This window comes from Colius striatus, chromosome 3 (assembly GCF_028858725.1).
Source record: "Colius striatus isolate bColStr4 chromosome 3, bColStr4.1.hap1, whole genome shotgun sequence".
Taxonomy (NCBI): Eukaryota; Metazoa; Chordata; class Aves; order Coliiformes; family Coliidae; genus Colius; species Colius striatus.
In genome coordinates, this window is record NC_084761.1 from 83,432,537 (window position 1) to 83,446,839 (window position 14,303).

General features: G+C 36.2%; 1 protein-coding gene across 1 annotated transcript in view; it reads left to right on the forward strand.

Moving 5' to 3' along the window:
• The window catches only part of PROM1 (prominin 1), a 63,159-nt gene that overhangs the window by 44,173 nt on the left and 4,683 nt on the right, over nt 1-14,303 (forward strand). Inside the window, exons 13-24 of the mRNA XM_061992482.1 lie at nt 1,759-1,918; nt 3,287-3,439; nt 4,246-4,369; nt 4,778-4,881; nt 5,311-5,395; nt 6,725-6,871; nt 7,144-7,215; nt 9,807-9,899; nt 10,970-11,023; nt 12,590-12,670; nt 12,748-12,816; nt 13,365-13,457. Coding sequence (XP_061848466.1) covers nt 1,759-1,918; nt 3,287-3,439; nt 4,246-4,369; nt 4,778-4,881; nt 5,311-5,395; nt 6,725-6,871; nt 7,144-7,215; nt 9,807-9,899; nt 10,970-11,023; nt 12,590-12,670; nt 12,748-12,816; nt 13,365-13,457 — 1,235 coding nt within the window. The remainder of the gene's footprint in view (nt 1-1,758; nt 1,919-3,286; nt 3,440-4,245; nt 4,370-4,777; nt 4,882-5,310; nt 5,396-6,724; nt 6,872-7,143; nt 7,216-9,806; nt 9,900-10,969; nt 11,024-12,589; nt 12,671-12,747; nt 12,817-13,364; nt 13,458-14,303) is intronic.

Sequence of the window (14,303 nt, forward strand, 5' to 3'; positions counted from 1 at the left end):
TGTTTAATGTTGATGTCTTTCCTACTTACTGATTTTTTTTTTTGGTTGTTTTCTTTTATTGGTAGTGTATTTCCTGGGCTAAAGGTCATTAAAAATAGGAGAGTAAAACTTAACTTTTGTTGCATCAATTTTATTTTTTAAAAACCCCCATAGAAAGCAACTGTGTCTTAATGAGGAGCCAGAATTAAATCTAAAAATAGACCATATGGTGTTTTATGGAGGAGTTTTATTTGTTAGGCTTTTTACTGCTCAAGTGATGAGAAATTTTGGGATCCCAAGTGCATACTGATGCCTTCTCTTTATTTGGTTGAAAAGCTAATTTTCTTTGACCAATATATCTATGATGTATATAGGAGTGTAATGTTCTAAAAACTCAACCTATCTTCTGTTGTATAAAAATATAGTGGAGGGCAAAGGAGTGGTAAAAATATACCTTAAGGATAATATAAATGTATTAATTGTTTTGTTGCTTGAGTTCTACGCTGTTACTTTTTGATGGTACCTGGATGCTTCATATTTGAGTAAAATGCATTATAGTGTATGTATACTAATCTGTTTCAATTTTTATTCTTGCATTTTGGACCTGTTCTGCATATATAAAAAGCTGTTCCTTGTAAGTTTTTGTTTTCTTTTGTTTTTTTTCCTTTCTCCTAGGCAAAATGAAACACAGTATGTATACAAGCATAGCATACTGTGTGAACTTGCCTAAAATGAGCCAGCTTTCTAAAACTGATGTTACTCTTTTAATTAGGAAAGCTAGTGCAGATTTACTTGTTTCATGTATCTGCTAATATGCATAAATACAGAAAAGCCATCTTAATTTATCTATTTATAAATTGTTGGGGTTTTTATTTTTATAAAAACCAAGTTTGAGTTACAAAGCAAATTAAAAAAATAAATGTATCAGAAAAGAAAAAAAGCATTTATTTATAAACTTTTAAAAGAAGAGTGTTTTGGTGCCTGGTTGAATTTAGAGTAAACATCAAAACAGCCAAAAGCTTGTCCAGTTGTTAGAGGAAGGTGTTTACTACCATATAGCAACCTCCTCATCCTACTATTTTCAAGAATATTCCAGTTGAAGGAAGAGGAAGAGTAAACAGAAACTATATTTTACAAATAGACAATATGTGTAATAAGTGAATTAATCATATTTTTGTGTATCTAGATAGTGTGTATATGAACTGTAAGTGTAGAGTAGCACGTTCATTCACAATTTGAGGAAAAAATGGCATAAAGGGTCATTATCTCAAGAGTGTTACTAACTAATTGGAATTAATTTAAGTAATCTTATTAAAATATTGAAAATAATGAGTTTAGATTCTCAATATAGACAGTCTAATTTCTTTCACTGTATTGTATTCCCACGGGATTGAGTTTAAATAGATTTTGATCTTCTCCTATGTAAACTTAGTGGCTAATTGTCTTATTTGGTGTCGCCATTTGCAATATTGCATAAAGTGCAAGATTTAAGCTGGCTAGATAAAAAGGGACACACTCATTCTAAAGAAAGGAACTCTGGCTCAACATCTACATCTTTCGTCATTAAACTGAATGCTAAAAATAAAGACATATTTTAAAATGCCATTGTGTTAATTTGAAGCTCAGTGTTTTTTGTTGCCTGCTTGTCCCTTCTTCATGCTTGTTTTCATGGCTTGCTTCTTATTTGTGGCAAATGGCTTAATAACATTTTATAATACATACACAGAATGTAAGTTTCTTTTATGAATCTGTAACAGTGCAATGTGTTTATTCTTTTAGATATCAAAAATGTGTTGGAATCCATTGGTGCAAATATCACTACCTTTGCAAAAACGCTCCCTGTTCAGAAGATTTTAGCAGATTTGACAATATATCTAACACAGAGTGAAGCATACGTTCAAGATTATTTTCCAGTAGTGGAGCAGTATGATTTCTACAGGTATGTAGAAAGGCCAAAGCAAAGTGTTACTTGTTGTTAATACTTTGTAATGTTTTAATGTTCTGTAAAGGCATTTCAGCTATTAATGATGAACACAGTGAAACAAAGATACTATAAGGCATGTGTTACTGGCATGTTGGTAGAAGCCAAAACTGTAGCTGGGTAGTGTTCCACTTTAAGAGCAAGAGGAAGTTTCTACTCTGTAAGCCTGCAGGTCTTTTTCAGGAAGGATAAACATGGATACATGTAGAAGATGCAGTGCATAAATGAATGGATTGTTTCACAGTACCAGAGTGGCTTCTTAGGGCTTGTTTTTGTAGAGTTCCCAGTAAGCTGTGATATCTCAGGACCAGAGAGGCCTTGAAGCCAATCCTGTTTTACTCCACCTTTTCTACTGCAGAGAAGTAGCAGATATTGTGTTCCACACCTTGTAAGTCTTTGCACATCCATACTTGTTCCTACTGGCGTGGTACTTATCTTTTGTATGCATGGGTTGATCGCACAGGTATTCTTTCTATTTGAGACTTGTGTGCCTCCCATAATTGAGTAATAGTCTCAAACTGTGAAGCATAGAGCTTTTCATTTTATGCCTTTTAACTGTGTCCAGATATAGTCATTTCAGTCCTCAAACTCATTTAAGTTCTTCCTACATTTTAGTGCTTCACTTGATCCTATAATCACAGAACCATTGCAGTTGGAAAATACCTCAGCACCTCATCTGTGCATCTTTTAAGTATGTTCAAATGGTGACTCCCCCACCTCCCTGGGCATCCTGTTCCAATGCTTAACAATCCTTCTTCCTAATGTCTGATCTAAAACTTTCCTGGTACAACCTGAGCCCATTTCCTCTTGTCCTGCCATTCATTACTGGAGAGAAGAGACTGACTTCCACCTCACTAAAACCCCCTTTCAGGTAGCTGTAGAGAGTGATGATATCTCCTGTCAGCCTCCTCTTCTCCGGACTCTGATGAGCAGCTCCTCATCAGACTTGTTCTCCAGATCCTTCACTAGCTCTGTTGTCTGTCTCTTGAATAAATTACTGTTTGAGCATCTTCCTCCTCTGAGTCATTGTTTGCTCTGCTTGTATCCCTTTCACACTTAAGTATGGTCCACCTGCAGAAACTGATGTTGGGAATACCTTGTTCTTCCTCAGCCTTTCAGTGGCAGCTATCTATAATCCAACAGTGATTATGTTCTGTCACAAAATATATGCTAGTGTAGGAAAATAATTTTTTTTCATTTTGAATGTTTATTACTCAGAACCGGGAGTAGACCAGTTGGGAATATCATATTGCCTGGTGTATTCTGCAGCTCTGCAGTGTGTTCCTTGCATACTAATAACCAAGCGCTTTGGCTTTTATTCCTTAGATGGCTGGGTTGTCTCATTCTGTGCTGCATGGTGGTCCTGATTGTGGTCTTTTACTTTCTTGGATTGCTATGTGGCACCTGTGGTTATGATAAACATGCTTCTCCAACAACCAGAGGCTGCATCTCCAACACTGGAGGAAACTTTCTTATGGCGTAAGTTTCACTTATTGGTGAAAAATAAAGCAAAAGTACCTGTAGAATGTTGTATTTCTTGATTTTGAAGGACATATACATGAAAATAATTTGTTACCTATGTACATATGCTGAAAAAACTCCCCAGAACCCCAACCCATAACCCACTGAAGGACTTGGGGTTTTTGTGTTGTTCTTTTCACTGAGGATCACAGCTGAAGGATGATAAAACCTTGTTTTAAGGTGAGTACTATAGCTAATTACTTTGTGTGCCTATTTGGAAATTGCAAAAACTGAGAACAAATAGTCGAAAACTTAAAGGAATCCTTAGCTTTTTAATACACTTGAGCATTTGCTTGAAAGAGCAGCCGCCTGAGGAGAGAAGACTTGACTTTCTCAGAGCACTTCAGGAGTTTTGGGGTTGCTCTTTAAAGTTCCCAGTACTGGTTTAATAACACTTCTGCTGGGCACAAGAGAAGATTTCACCTGAAATCTGTCTAAAACTCTTTTGAGAGCACAAAGCTAGAGCTGAATTTAAAAAAAAAACATATGCTTTTGTGGCTCTTAAACTTGACTCTTAAAAGACTTGCATGCACAATGCAGATATGAACATTTAGAGGTACTGTAGCTGAAAACTTTACAGGACTGAAACATCTTGTGATATGTTTCAGAGGGCAAGAACATATTTGGAAAATGAAAGTATTTCAGCCATCTCCTGGCTTTCAGATGTCTGTTACAGCAGCTAACTGTTGGCTTCCCTGTTGCCAGAAATATATGTATGTCTGTTCTTAGGAAGCAAAAACTTAATCAACTTATTTCTTTTTCAGTGGTGTTGGATTCAGTTTTCTTTTCTCCTGGGTGCTGATGATCATAGTGGTGTTCACTTTTGTCACGGGTGGAAATGTAGAAAAACTGGTTTGTGAGCCCTTTGAAGATAAAACTTTGTTCAAGGTGAAGTTATTCATGTTACTAAACAATAAATAGCATCCCCATGTGTCCTGATCATCTTGTAATATGTATGGCATATTATTTTCTATGGGACACTTCAAATGAGTTTACACCTGGTTTTACTTTCCCTTTACACGCTCAATAAAGACATTCATCCTCTCTTGGTTTAAATTACTTTGCAAATACTGCATGCCTGTCCTCCTTGGGAAACAATTTTTTCTGTGATTCAGCATTTCTTGGTAATGTGAAGCTTTAATATGCACTTTCTGCACCAGAGAGGTTGAATTTTCTGTTTTGCTTATCTTCCCTTTAGAAGGTGATAAGCTTAACTGTGGGTATGCATCCAAAAATCTCACATGAATAAAATAATAACTTGAAAATCTAGTAACATTACTGAATTTTGTCTTCTAGGTTTTGGATACTCCCTACTTACTAAATCAGCACTGGAAAAACTATCTTTCTGGCATTCTGTTTAAAAATCCAAATATTAACTTGACTTTTGAAAAAGTTTACAGGTATTAAAGTTATAGTCAAGATTTAATTCAATTTATACATACTGTTTTTGTGTTGTCTTCTAGTCTTCGTATTTCAAACACATGTGAAAAATGTATGTGTTCCAGAAAACAGTTTGATTTTCCAGTGAATCAGTAGTGAAAGCAATTTTCTCTCAGTTATTACACATTATTATTATTATATGTAGTCTTAGTGTAATATTGTATAATGATACTAGTTGAGCTCTTTAATAAACCATTTTGCATCTTTGAGAACAGCAGGAATTATTAATTACTTGCTTTCTTATAGACTGAGCTTCAAAAAATATAGTCAGAACTTAATTATGTTAAAGGACTGATTTTCTAACAATATGAAAACATGGTTACTCATTCTCTTAACACTTGGTCCTCAAGGTGGTCTTTAGGCTGAAGTATATATTTTTATTTTTATAGTGATTGCAAGGAAAACAAAGGAATTTATACTTCCCTTCACCTAGAGCACCTCTTCAATATCAATGAATTTCTAAATATTAGTATGGTAAGTAAAGAAAGTATGAGTGAGTGCAGGATTCATCTTGAAGGCTGGAGATGTGTATGCCCTCAAACACAGTACAACATGTCTGAGTTTTGTGGGATTTGGGAGTTTGTATGCAATGCATCCTGCAAGGAGGCAAGAACCATCCAAGCTAGTCAGAAGGAAAGAAATCTGTTTACAAATAACATATTCTTTGTCAGTCCCAGGGGACCATGGAAGGTTTTCTGATGGACTTTTTTAATGGGTGTTGATAATTACGTTGTTGTTAATTTTGAAACTCCTGTAGAAGATTTGAGTGTAACGTCTTCCAAAGGCTGCGTATGCTGTTTAGTGAGAGTTTTGCTGTTTACATAAATGCCTTTCTTGGTGTGTTCTCTTCTGATTCCATACAGTTTTGTGTTGATCTAGAATATGATATGCTACGCATCTATGAGTAGTTATGATTTCAGTGGGAACAGGTTGGGATAAAATAAAATCTTTTAAGTTTAGCTGTAATAATGCATGACTGCATTGTCATGACACGCTTGTACTAATTTTGAGGTTGCCTTGGAGTACTGACCTTCATTACAGCAACCTCTAGGGGATCTACTTTTTCTGTTCTGCCAGGCACTGTACCCACACTTAATAGAGACAGTCTCTGTCCCAAAGAATAAACAAAATGAACAGGGAAGGTTTACTAAAGGGGAAAATTTGTTGGAGTTTTTGCATTGGACTAGTGGTAGAGGCTGGGAAGTCAGATTCCCAGATTCCTCATCTATTGCTTGTGCATGACAGATAATATTTTAGATTTGGATGCAGTGCAGGAAGACAATAGGGTTAACAATAAGCAAGTCGTCTTTAGTCCTCATTAAACATATCGAGAACAGTCTCCTCCAGTCCTTTGGTCAATGGAGACATTGTCTCTTTTGGCTACAACTGAGATACTGAATTCTCTAGATTAGGGCCTGGGGTAGAACTTAACATTTTTAAGGAGCATTTTTCTTGAGGGGAAAGGAATTCTGTTTCATCTCAGTCTCCTCTTAGGAGGGATTAACATCTATTCAGAAAAGCCTATATAAAATGTAGGTGGAAGGCAAATGATTCAGTGGTATGAAAGACACATAGGTAGGTTACAACTTGGCATGGTTAGACTGTGTGGAAGCTGGAGGGAGAGGACATTACCTGGTGGATTCTATCAAAGTTAATCAAATTAAAGTGATATAAGCAAAAATCAATGTATGCTTCTTTGCAATGGGAAGTGGTGAGTCAGCAAAGCAAGGTGCTTTAGGGGATGCAGCTGTAGACTAATATGTACTGGTTACAGACTACTTTTATGCTTTGTTTCCCTCTCAGTATACAGAAGATGTAGCACTTAAAATTGAACATATTCAGATAAACCTCAGCAAAATCATTCTGCTGGATGAAATTGGGAAGGAGAATCTTCTGAATTTCAGCTCTTCAGGAATAGAAGGGATAAACTTTGCAGCATATTTGACAGAGGTGAGTAGTAAACTAGAGACACGACTAGGACAAAGCATAAAAGTGAAATGTTTCTTTAACAATGGGCAAAATGGAAAAAAATCTGTTCTTCTATGAAAGGGTATGTTTTCAAGAATCACAAAATTTTGAGCCAAAGCACTTCAGAAATTAAGGTCTATAGACATTTAAAGAAATAAAAAGTAAATTAAGTAAGTGGTGTGGTTAAGTGCAAACAGTCTGTATATGCAATAACTTACTCTTTTTCTTTCCGCACTGTTCCCATCTTGTTTCAGATCAATAAAAGTGTTACCAAGGTTGATCTTCTGTCATTTGCTAACGATTTAGAAGCAAGAGCAGACCAGCTGGTAGGTGTAATTCAATAATACAAAAGTACATAAAATGTATCATTTATATACTACATAAGTGTAAATATATAGCCAAGTATTCAGACAGAATTCTTGTACTTCAGACACAGACATGATGCACCGTCACAAAAGAGGAAACTTTCAAAAGCAGTGTTGCCTATGAGCTGTATTTTAAACATTACTATTGATTTTTGTATGTTAATTTGTACTTTGAAAGTGTAACTTCTTAGATTCCACTGTTCACGCTGTCTACAGTTTAGGGTCCCAGCTAATCCCAGAAGAATTGGTTAGATCATGATGGAAAAGATGAATTGAGATCATTTCCTTTCAGTTAGTGAGCAGAAGATCTCGTAAGCAGCAATAAAATTAATACTATGGCAGCTTATCAGGGCTCTGATGAGAACTGGAGCTCCATTGTGAAGGGAAAATGCACAAAGAGATCTTGTCTGCTCTGAAGGGCATTTTGAATGCAGACATATGGTCAATGGTCAGAGGGTATAGTTAAAACATTGCCTGCAAATGAATGTGCAGAATGACACAGCTGTGTTAACAGATAGTGAATATTCAGTTGATATGTTTTTGTGCATGTCAAGGTCACTTTGTATGTATTTTTCAAAGTGAGGTTAGACTCTAGATTGGACGCTGGCCCAAGACCAATGCAGGAGGACGAGTTTTGCTGCTATTCTATTGCTTGGATTCCTGAGGGGCACAGACAGCAGAATGAGACCGTGCTGTTTGGAATTTATCAGATATCCATCCCTCTTTCAGAGAGAGGAGGGCACCAGTAGAGGCTCCTGAGGTGTTTACTCCAGCTTTTTGCATAATTAGATCACACTTGTTACACTTATTTTTTCCTACCACACATGCACTCATGTCAAGGTGAGGCTGCTTGTGGTGGTTTTGAATTGTAGTTAGAGTCCTTCCCAAGAACTAGCAGTGAGCTGCACACTGCCTCTTTGTCCATGTAGGTTGTCTGCTAACTCAGACAGATACCAATAGCTTTGGCCACACTATACTTCCATGTCCAATCTTTACCATGCTGTTTTCAAAGGTTATACAGGTGGGGAGCTTTTGCTGTTTTGGGGCTATGTTCTAAATGAAAGTTGAGATTCTTCAAACATGTGATGTCTTATGTAGAATTGCCTCTGAAATGTCTCTTTCAAGGTATAGTCTACATGTCTCCGTAAAGGAAAATACGTTCTGCTGGTAGCCTGATTTTCATTACTTTTTGTGATAAGAGTTTAAAGGAAGCATTAGAATTGAGAATAGGTGAGGCAGAGTAATTCCTTCATAGAAAATAAAAATACAACATTAAATATGTTCTCTGTCACAGTGTATGCTTTTATTTCTTCCTTGTGATGCTGTGGAGTGTAATCTATTAGATGTTTATTAAAAGAAAACAAACCTCACACACAAAAAACCCCAGAACAATACAACCTGTTACAAAAGTTAGATTGTTTTTAGATTTATACTGATTTCTAGGTATATTTTATGATCTGGGTATGTTATTAGTGATAGTTCTGAAAGTTTACAAGATCATTCAATTGAAAGTAAACTAAAAAAGTTTGGAATTTATGAACTTTGGATTAAGAAATTCAGTTTGACTTTTCTGCCACCTTTTCAAAGTTGAACAAATGCTTTTACACTGGAAGGAGCAAATGGAATAAAACTTGCATGAAATGAAGGAGTTCAGGGTATGGAGGAGGGAGCAATACTACCCACAGGTCTTAAATGAGTGAATTCAGCTTGTCACTGCAGGAGATGAAGCATCCTGAAGCTACTCGGTGACCGCAGCTTACATGAGCATTTCATGTCTCTGAGCATGGAGATGCCATTAATACATTTCCAGAACAGTTAGCAGTGTGTGTTCACTGTGTATGCAGGGAGCCAAGTGATTTTGCCACCAAAAGGAAATGGAGAAGAAATATATTTCTGAGAGTAAAATAAAATTTTACAGTGTTGTGCAACAAGTATGAGCTCCAGACAGGCATTTGGACTTGAAAATTGGGACACAAACTCATACCTTCTGACTGAAAGGTGGGAGTTGCAAAAATGAGAAATACCCTTCACAGATGTATTTTCAAATTACTGCATGAAAATTGTTCAAGTTTGGTGCCCCTCAGAAAGCAGAGAGTGCCCCTCAGAAAGCAGAGAGTGCCCCTCAGAAAGCAGAGAGTGCCTCAGGGTGATGCTCGCAGTGCCCCCAGCAAAAGCCATGATGGAGAGATGTCCCTTCCAGACAGGGTGCTGTGCTGCACAGTTCTTGCAATGAAGTCTGGCTTGTGGAGAGTGAGAATGGAATTTAAAATAACTTAGTGCACCATGTTAAAATGCTCTTCAGTTAAATCTGTGTTGATAATGTTATAGCCAGAAAAGCAGTATAATATATCTGTTTTGGTTGCTGAGGTTTCAGTTATTAATATGACGATTTTTTTTCCCTCCTTGTGTTGAGGAATTCAGTTTGCCATATCCTGTTGTTAATGTCAACTGTTCTGCAGTGGATGAGTATAATGTGCAACTTTCATTGCTTTTTGCTTTGTTGGGAAGCTTTGAGACTACTGAACAATACTGCATAATTGCATTTTTTGCAGCCAAAAGGAGCACTGGAAAATGCCTTAAAAGGACACGCAAACAACATTCGAGTGATTCATAACCAGCAAGTCGTTCCACTAGAGCAAGCTATGGTAAAATATTAAAGCAATATTAAAACCTATTTGTAGGAAATACAAATTTCTAAATCTCTTAAGTACAATTTAGAAAGCTGGACTTTTGCTATTATATAAGCACAGATTGCACTGTGTTGCTGAAGACTAATCTGGTTAAAGTATGTTAAATACTTTTCCTGTCTAAAGTCATGGCCTTTTTCTTACCCTTTATTTTTCTGTGATTAATATTAATAAAAAGAGAAGCTGGTGAGATCTCAACAAAATTCTGACTCTAAAATACTCATTTTCTCTTCTGCTTACTATTTATCTTCAGTAATAAAAGCAGTTTTCACTTTCACACTTCATTTCTCAGAGCATTCAAATAACAGGACTGGAATTGGAAACTTCTGACAGTGGTAATCAAAGCCAAAGAAATATCTTTTTCATTGATGCTGTAACAGATGTGAGAGGATTTGGCAGACACTGATTTGTATAGTATCAAGCTGTGAATCTTATACATGACAAGTGTTACTTTTCCTTCTAATATAACATGAAGACTTTGAGTTTGTCCTAGCATGTGATACAGTATTTCTGCTCTTAGGAAAGTGCTCTTGTAGAAAAGCATTAGGTGTTCTGTTCCACTCTGATTCTATGCTATTCTTTCCTAATTAACTCCTAATTATTCTCATCTCTTTTTCCTTTTACAAAACTGACTGTCAAGAAATATGTTAAAGCTAGGGTAAGTGCTTTTTCCCTTCTGAAATTGCACAATATAGATTTCTCTGAAAACTTGGTTCTGATTTTAGCTTTTCTCTCTTATCTCCCCATAAATCTTACTCAATTTATAGTTGCTAACTTTAGTTAAATCTGAAGTCTTCCTGTACATACTTCATAACTTCTTAGTGCTGTCAGTGAAATATTGATTCAGTGATTAAAACCACGATATACAAGTTTTAATAAAACTATCGTTACTAAATATAATGTCATGTGTGGTATGAGAAACAACATCATTATAGAAGATCAAAGCATGTATATAATGTTAAAGCACGTAGGCTTTTACCTGTAGTAATGACTTCAACCTTCTTTTTGTCCCTCTTCCTTTCTAATAGAGCACTTTAAATCAGAGCATTAGATTGCTGAAGAGGACATCATCTGAACTTATGGTAAGCTTTTCTTTCTGGTGACAGGAACATTTTGATGTTTCGAATCTATCCACCAAATATACAGGGCATATATTTTCAGAACAGTTTTTCTGTTTCTAGCTCTTCTGTTATTGGAACTGATTGTAATACATTGAGGTAGTCACAGGGATTTAGATATCTGTTATGCACAGCTTTTTCTACTCTGGCTTTTTCTGGAGGTTTTCAGAACCCATTTGGATGTGTTCCTGAGTGACTTGATCTAGGTGGTCCTGCTTTAGCAGCAGGATTGGACTTAGATGGTCTTTAAAGGTCCCTTCCAAACCTCACCATTCCGTGATACCCTGGCTTTCCCTTCCTTACAGAGGAGAGAAAAAACCGAAGTGATATTTTGAATTGTAAACTTATCATTTGATAAAATAGACTCAATACAGTTCCATATATTGTTACTCACATTCCTAAAAAATATAGTTGTTTTTTCTAGAGTCTTTCAATGCAAAACTTGTGGGTGACAACCAAGAAACAAAATGCAAAAATACAGCTTTGTGATTCTCGTTTGTGTTCTTTGGCATTGTACTTGTTACCTTCCTGCTTTTGCAGCATCAACCTTGCTGTCGGCAGCTGGATCTGTATAGAGGCTTCCTCAGAACAGCCTGTGTAAGCTAAGTACTAGCTAGTGTCTGCACCCAGATGAGACCAGCTGCCTTCATGCTCTGACAAACTCGGGAGAAAAAGCAACAGATGGTTACTTCTCTGGCAGGAAAGCTTTCTATTGCCACCAACTTGCCTTAGGTCTAGTAGCAAGAATGGAACCACACTAACTAGCACTTAGTGAGTCATAATCACAACAGCTCGATGAGCCATACCTACCCAAGTTCTTCCTAAGGTTTTTCAGTCATCCATAGCAGTAGATCACATAGACTTCTTTTAGAATCTGTGATTTGAACCTGGATGGAGAGGTAAGAAGCCATGAAATAAGGTGTTGATAAGAAAAAGATATGTTTGACCCTTAGGTGTATTTAAGAGACATCTCTACAATCTCAGGCTGTGTGTATATTATCCTTTGTGTGTGTTCTTTGAGAGACTTTATGGGGCTGTACATATATTGAAAAAGTGTCTCAATACTTTTGGATATTGATTAGCAGCATCCTCTAGCTGTATAGAATCATACTCAGTAATCATGAGTTCTGGTAGTGTATGGTCCACTGTTTGCCTGTGCACTGTGGGTCTGTAGTGTGTATATATCTATCTATCTATATATATGTATATATAGAGACTGATGAAAGTATTTCTTTGCTTAAGGAAAAAGAATATAAGAGAAAGGTGATCTAGTATGTAAATATATTACCCAGGTTCCAGTAAAAGATACTGTTTGTAACCTTTCTCCCTTTTTTCATAGGGAGGGAATTTTGTCAGATGATCATGAAGCCTTAGGTAGCCTCATTTGTCTAGAACTGAGTATTTTGTCAGGTTTTGATGAGCCAGGAATGCTGGTTTATCAAGAGAATAGGCTCCTGACAGTAGTTGCAGAGAGATTTTAACAGTCTGAAAGGAATTTATTTGTATTAAATGCCATTTCTTCCTCTCTAGGTTAAGGTGAAAAATGTCATTAGTGCTGTTAATGCTGCCCAGCTTCTCATAAATAACAATGCCTCTCAAGTTATTGTCCAGGTAAGCTTTATTTGATTAAAGTGCGTTAATTTATGATGTCATGGAGATAGAGGTTGACTTATTTTCTTTGTTCCTAGGAGACAAAAAAGTACATGGATACCATAGTTGGCTACTTTGAGCAATACATTGAGTGGGTCAAGGAGTCGGTAAGATGCATTTAGTTCATTGAGAGAAGCTGTGCTTAAAGAAAAAAAGCATAAAAAAGCTAAATAATAATAATAATGATGATGTTTTGATGGTATATTTATTATAGTTTCAGTTTGTAAGATATTTGTACTTATTATAAAGAGGAAGGCTTATCTTCTATAAATAGCGTTGTTGTTTTTGAAGTAGCATAGAAATGATGAGTTTTGTTGATTGGGATAAAATGCAAATTTATCATAGTATCCAGGGCCAGCGTGAAATCTACTGTTTGTGCTAATATTGCACTGAGCCTGACCTTGCCTAGTTCAAATTGATGTCATTAGCATCTTATTGTATTTTTCTTTCTTCGGCAGCAGCCTTTGAGAAAGCAAGCTGATGTTTTAAAGATGTTCAGTGGATAACATATCCCCCTGGAATTTATTTTGAATTTGAATAGGATGAGAGATAATAATTTAATAAACAGTATCTGCTCCTGTAAGCAAGTTTTGAGATTATTATTTTATTGTATTAGCTACTTCAAAATGTGGGTTTTTTTAAATCTGTCTTTCAGATTGCCATGGAGGTAGCAGCATGCAAGCCTATTGCCAATGTGATAGATACAGCAGTAGATATTTTTTTATGCAGTTATTTAACTGATTCTGTGGTAAGAAATATTTTCTATTACTCAGAACTGGGGCATCAAGTGGGAAATTCTTTGAACATAAATTTGCATTTAATTTTTCTGACTAGACTGTTCTGAAGTATGATAATAAAGCATCACATCTTAAGTTATGCAAAGAAAAAATGTTCTGATCTGGATCAAGTCCAAAGCCAAACCAGTGCAGGAGGTGTTTTAGGTTTCCTTGGAACTTAGGCTTCTATTAGCAAGAATTCTGTAAATTTAACTATTCTTACTAAATTTCTTCCAACTTGAATTGTAGAGTAAATACAGTACTATTCTTCCAGAATAAAAATTCTGGAAAGGGTATGTTTCAGGTTGATTATGCCTTTTCAAGACCTTCAGAAGGAAGTAAAGGTGCAAAGTTTCATTTGTACCCATTTCTGACTTAAGGGGATGGGTTGGAGACAGGAAAGGCATTAGAAATACCAAGGAAAAATTTTCTCAGTTGTCTTTCCTGAATCTAGAAAACCTGAATGAGGTTTTATTACTTGACTTGTAGCAGACAGTTCTTGATTCTTTCCTGTACAGTGAAGATGTTGAACATGACTGGTAGTAGTATGTAAGGGCAGTATTTGCTTTTTCATCTTGCCAAAAGAGCTTGGAAAGAAGACAGCAGGTATTAAAAAAAGAATAAGAAGCTATGTGACTGGAAACCGCCTAGAATATCTCCCAGCTGTTGTTTAGCTTTATGGCACTTTTAGCCAGGTCCTAATCACACCAGGTGTAAATGCATGTAACCAAAGCCAAAGCACTCTGACCCTGATAATGCTTAACTGTGAAATGCTTAACCTTCATAATACTTAACCATCAAAACCTCCTAACCTGCCA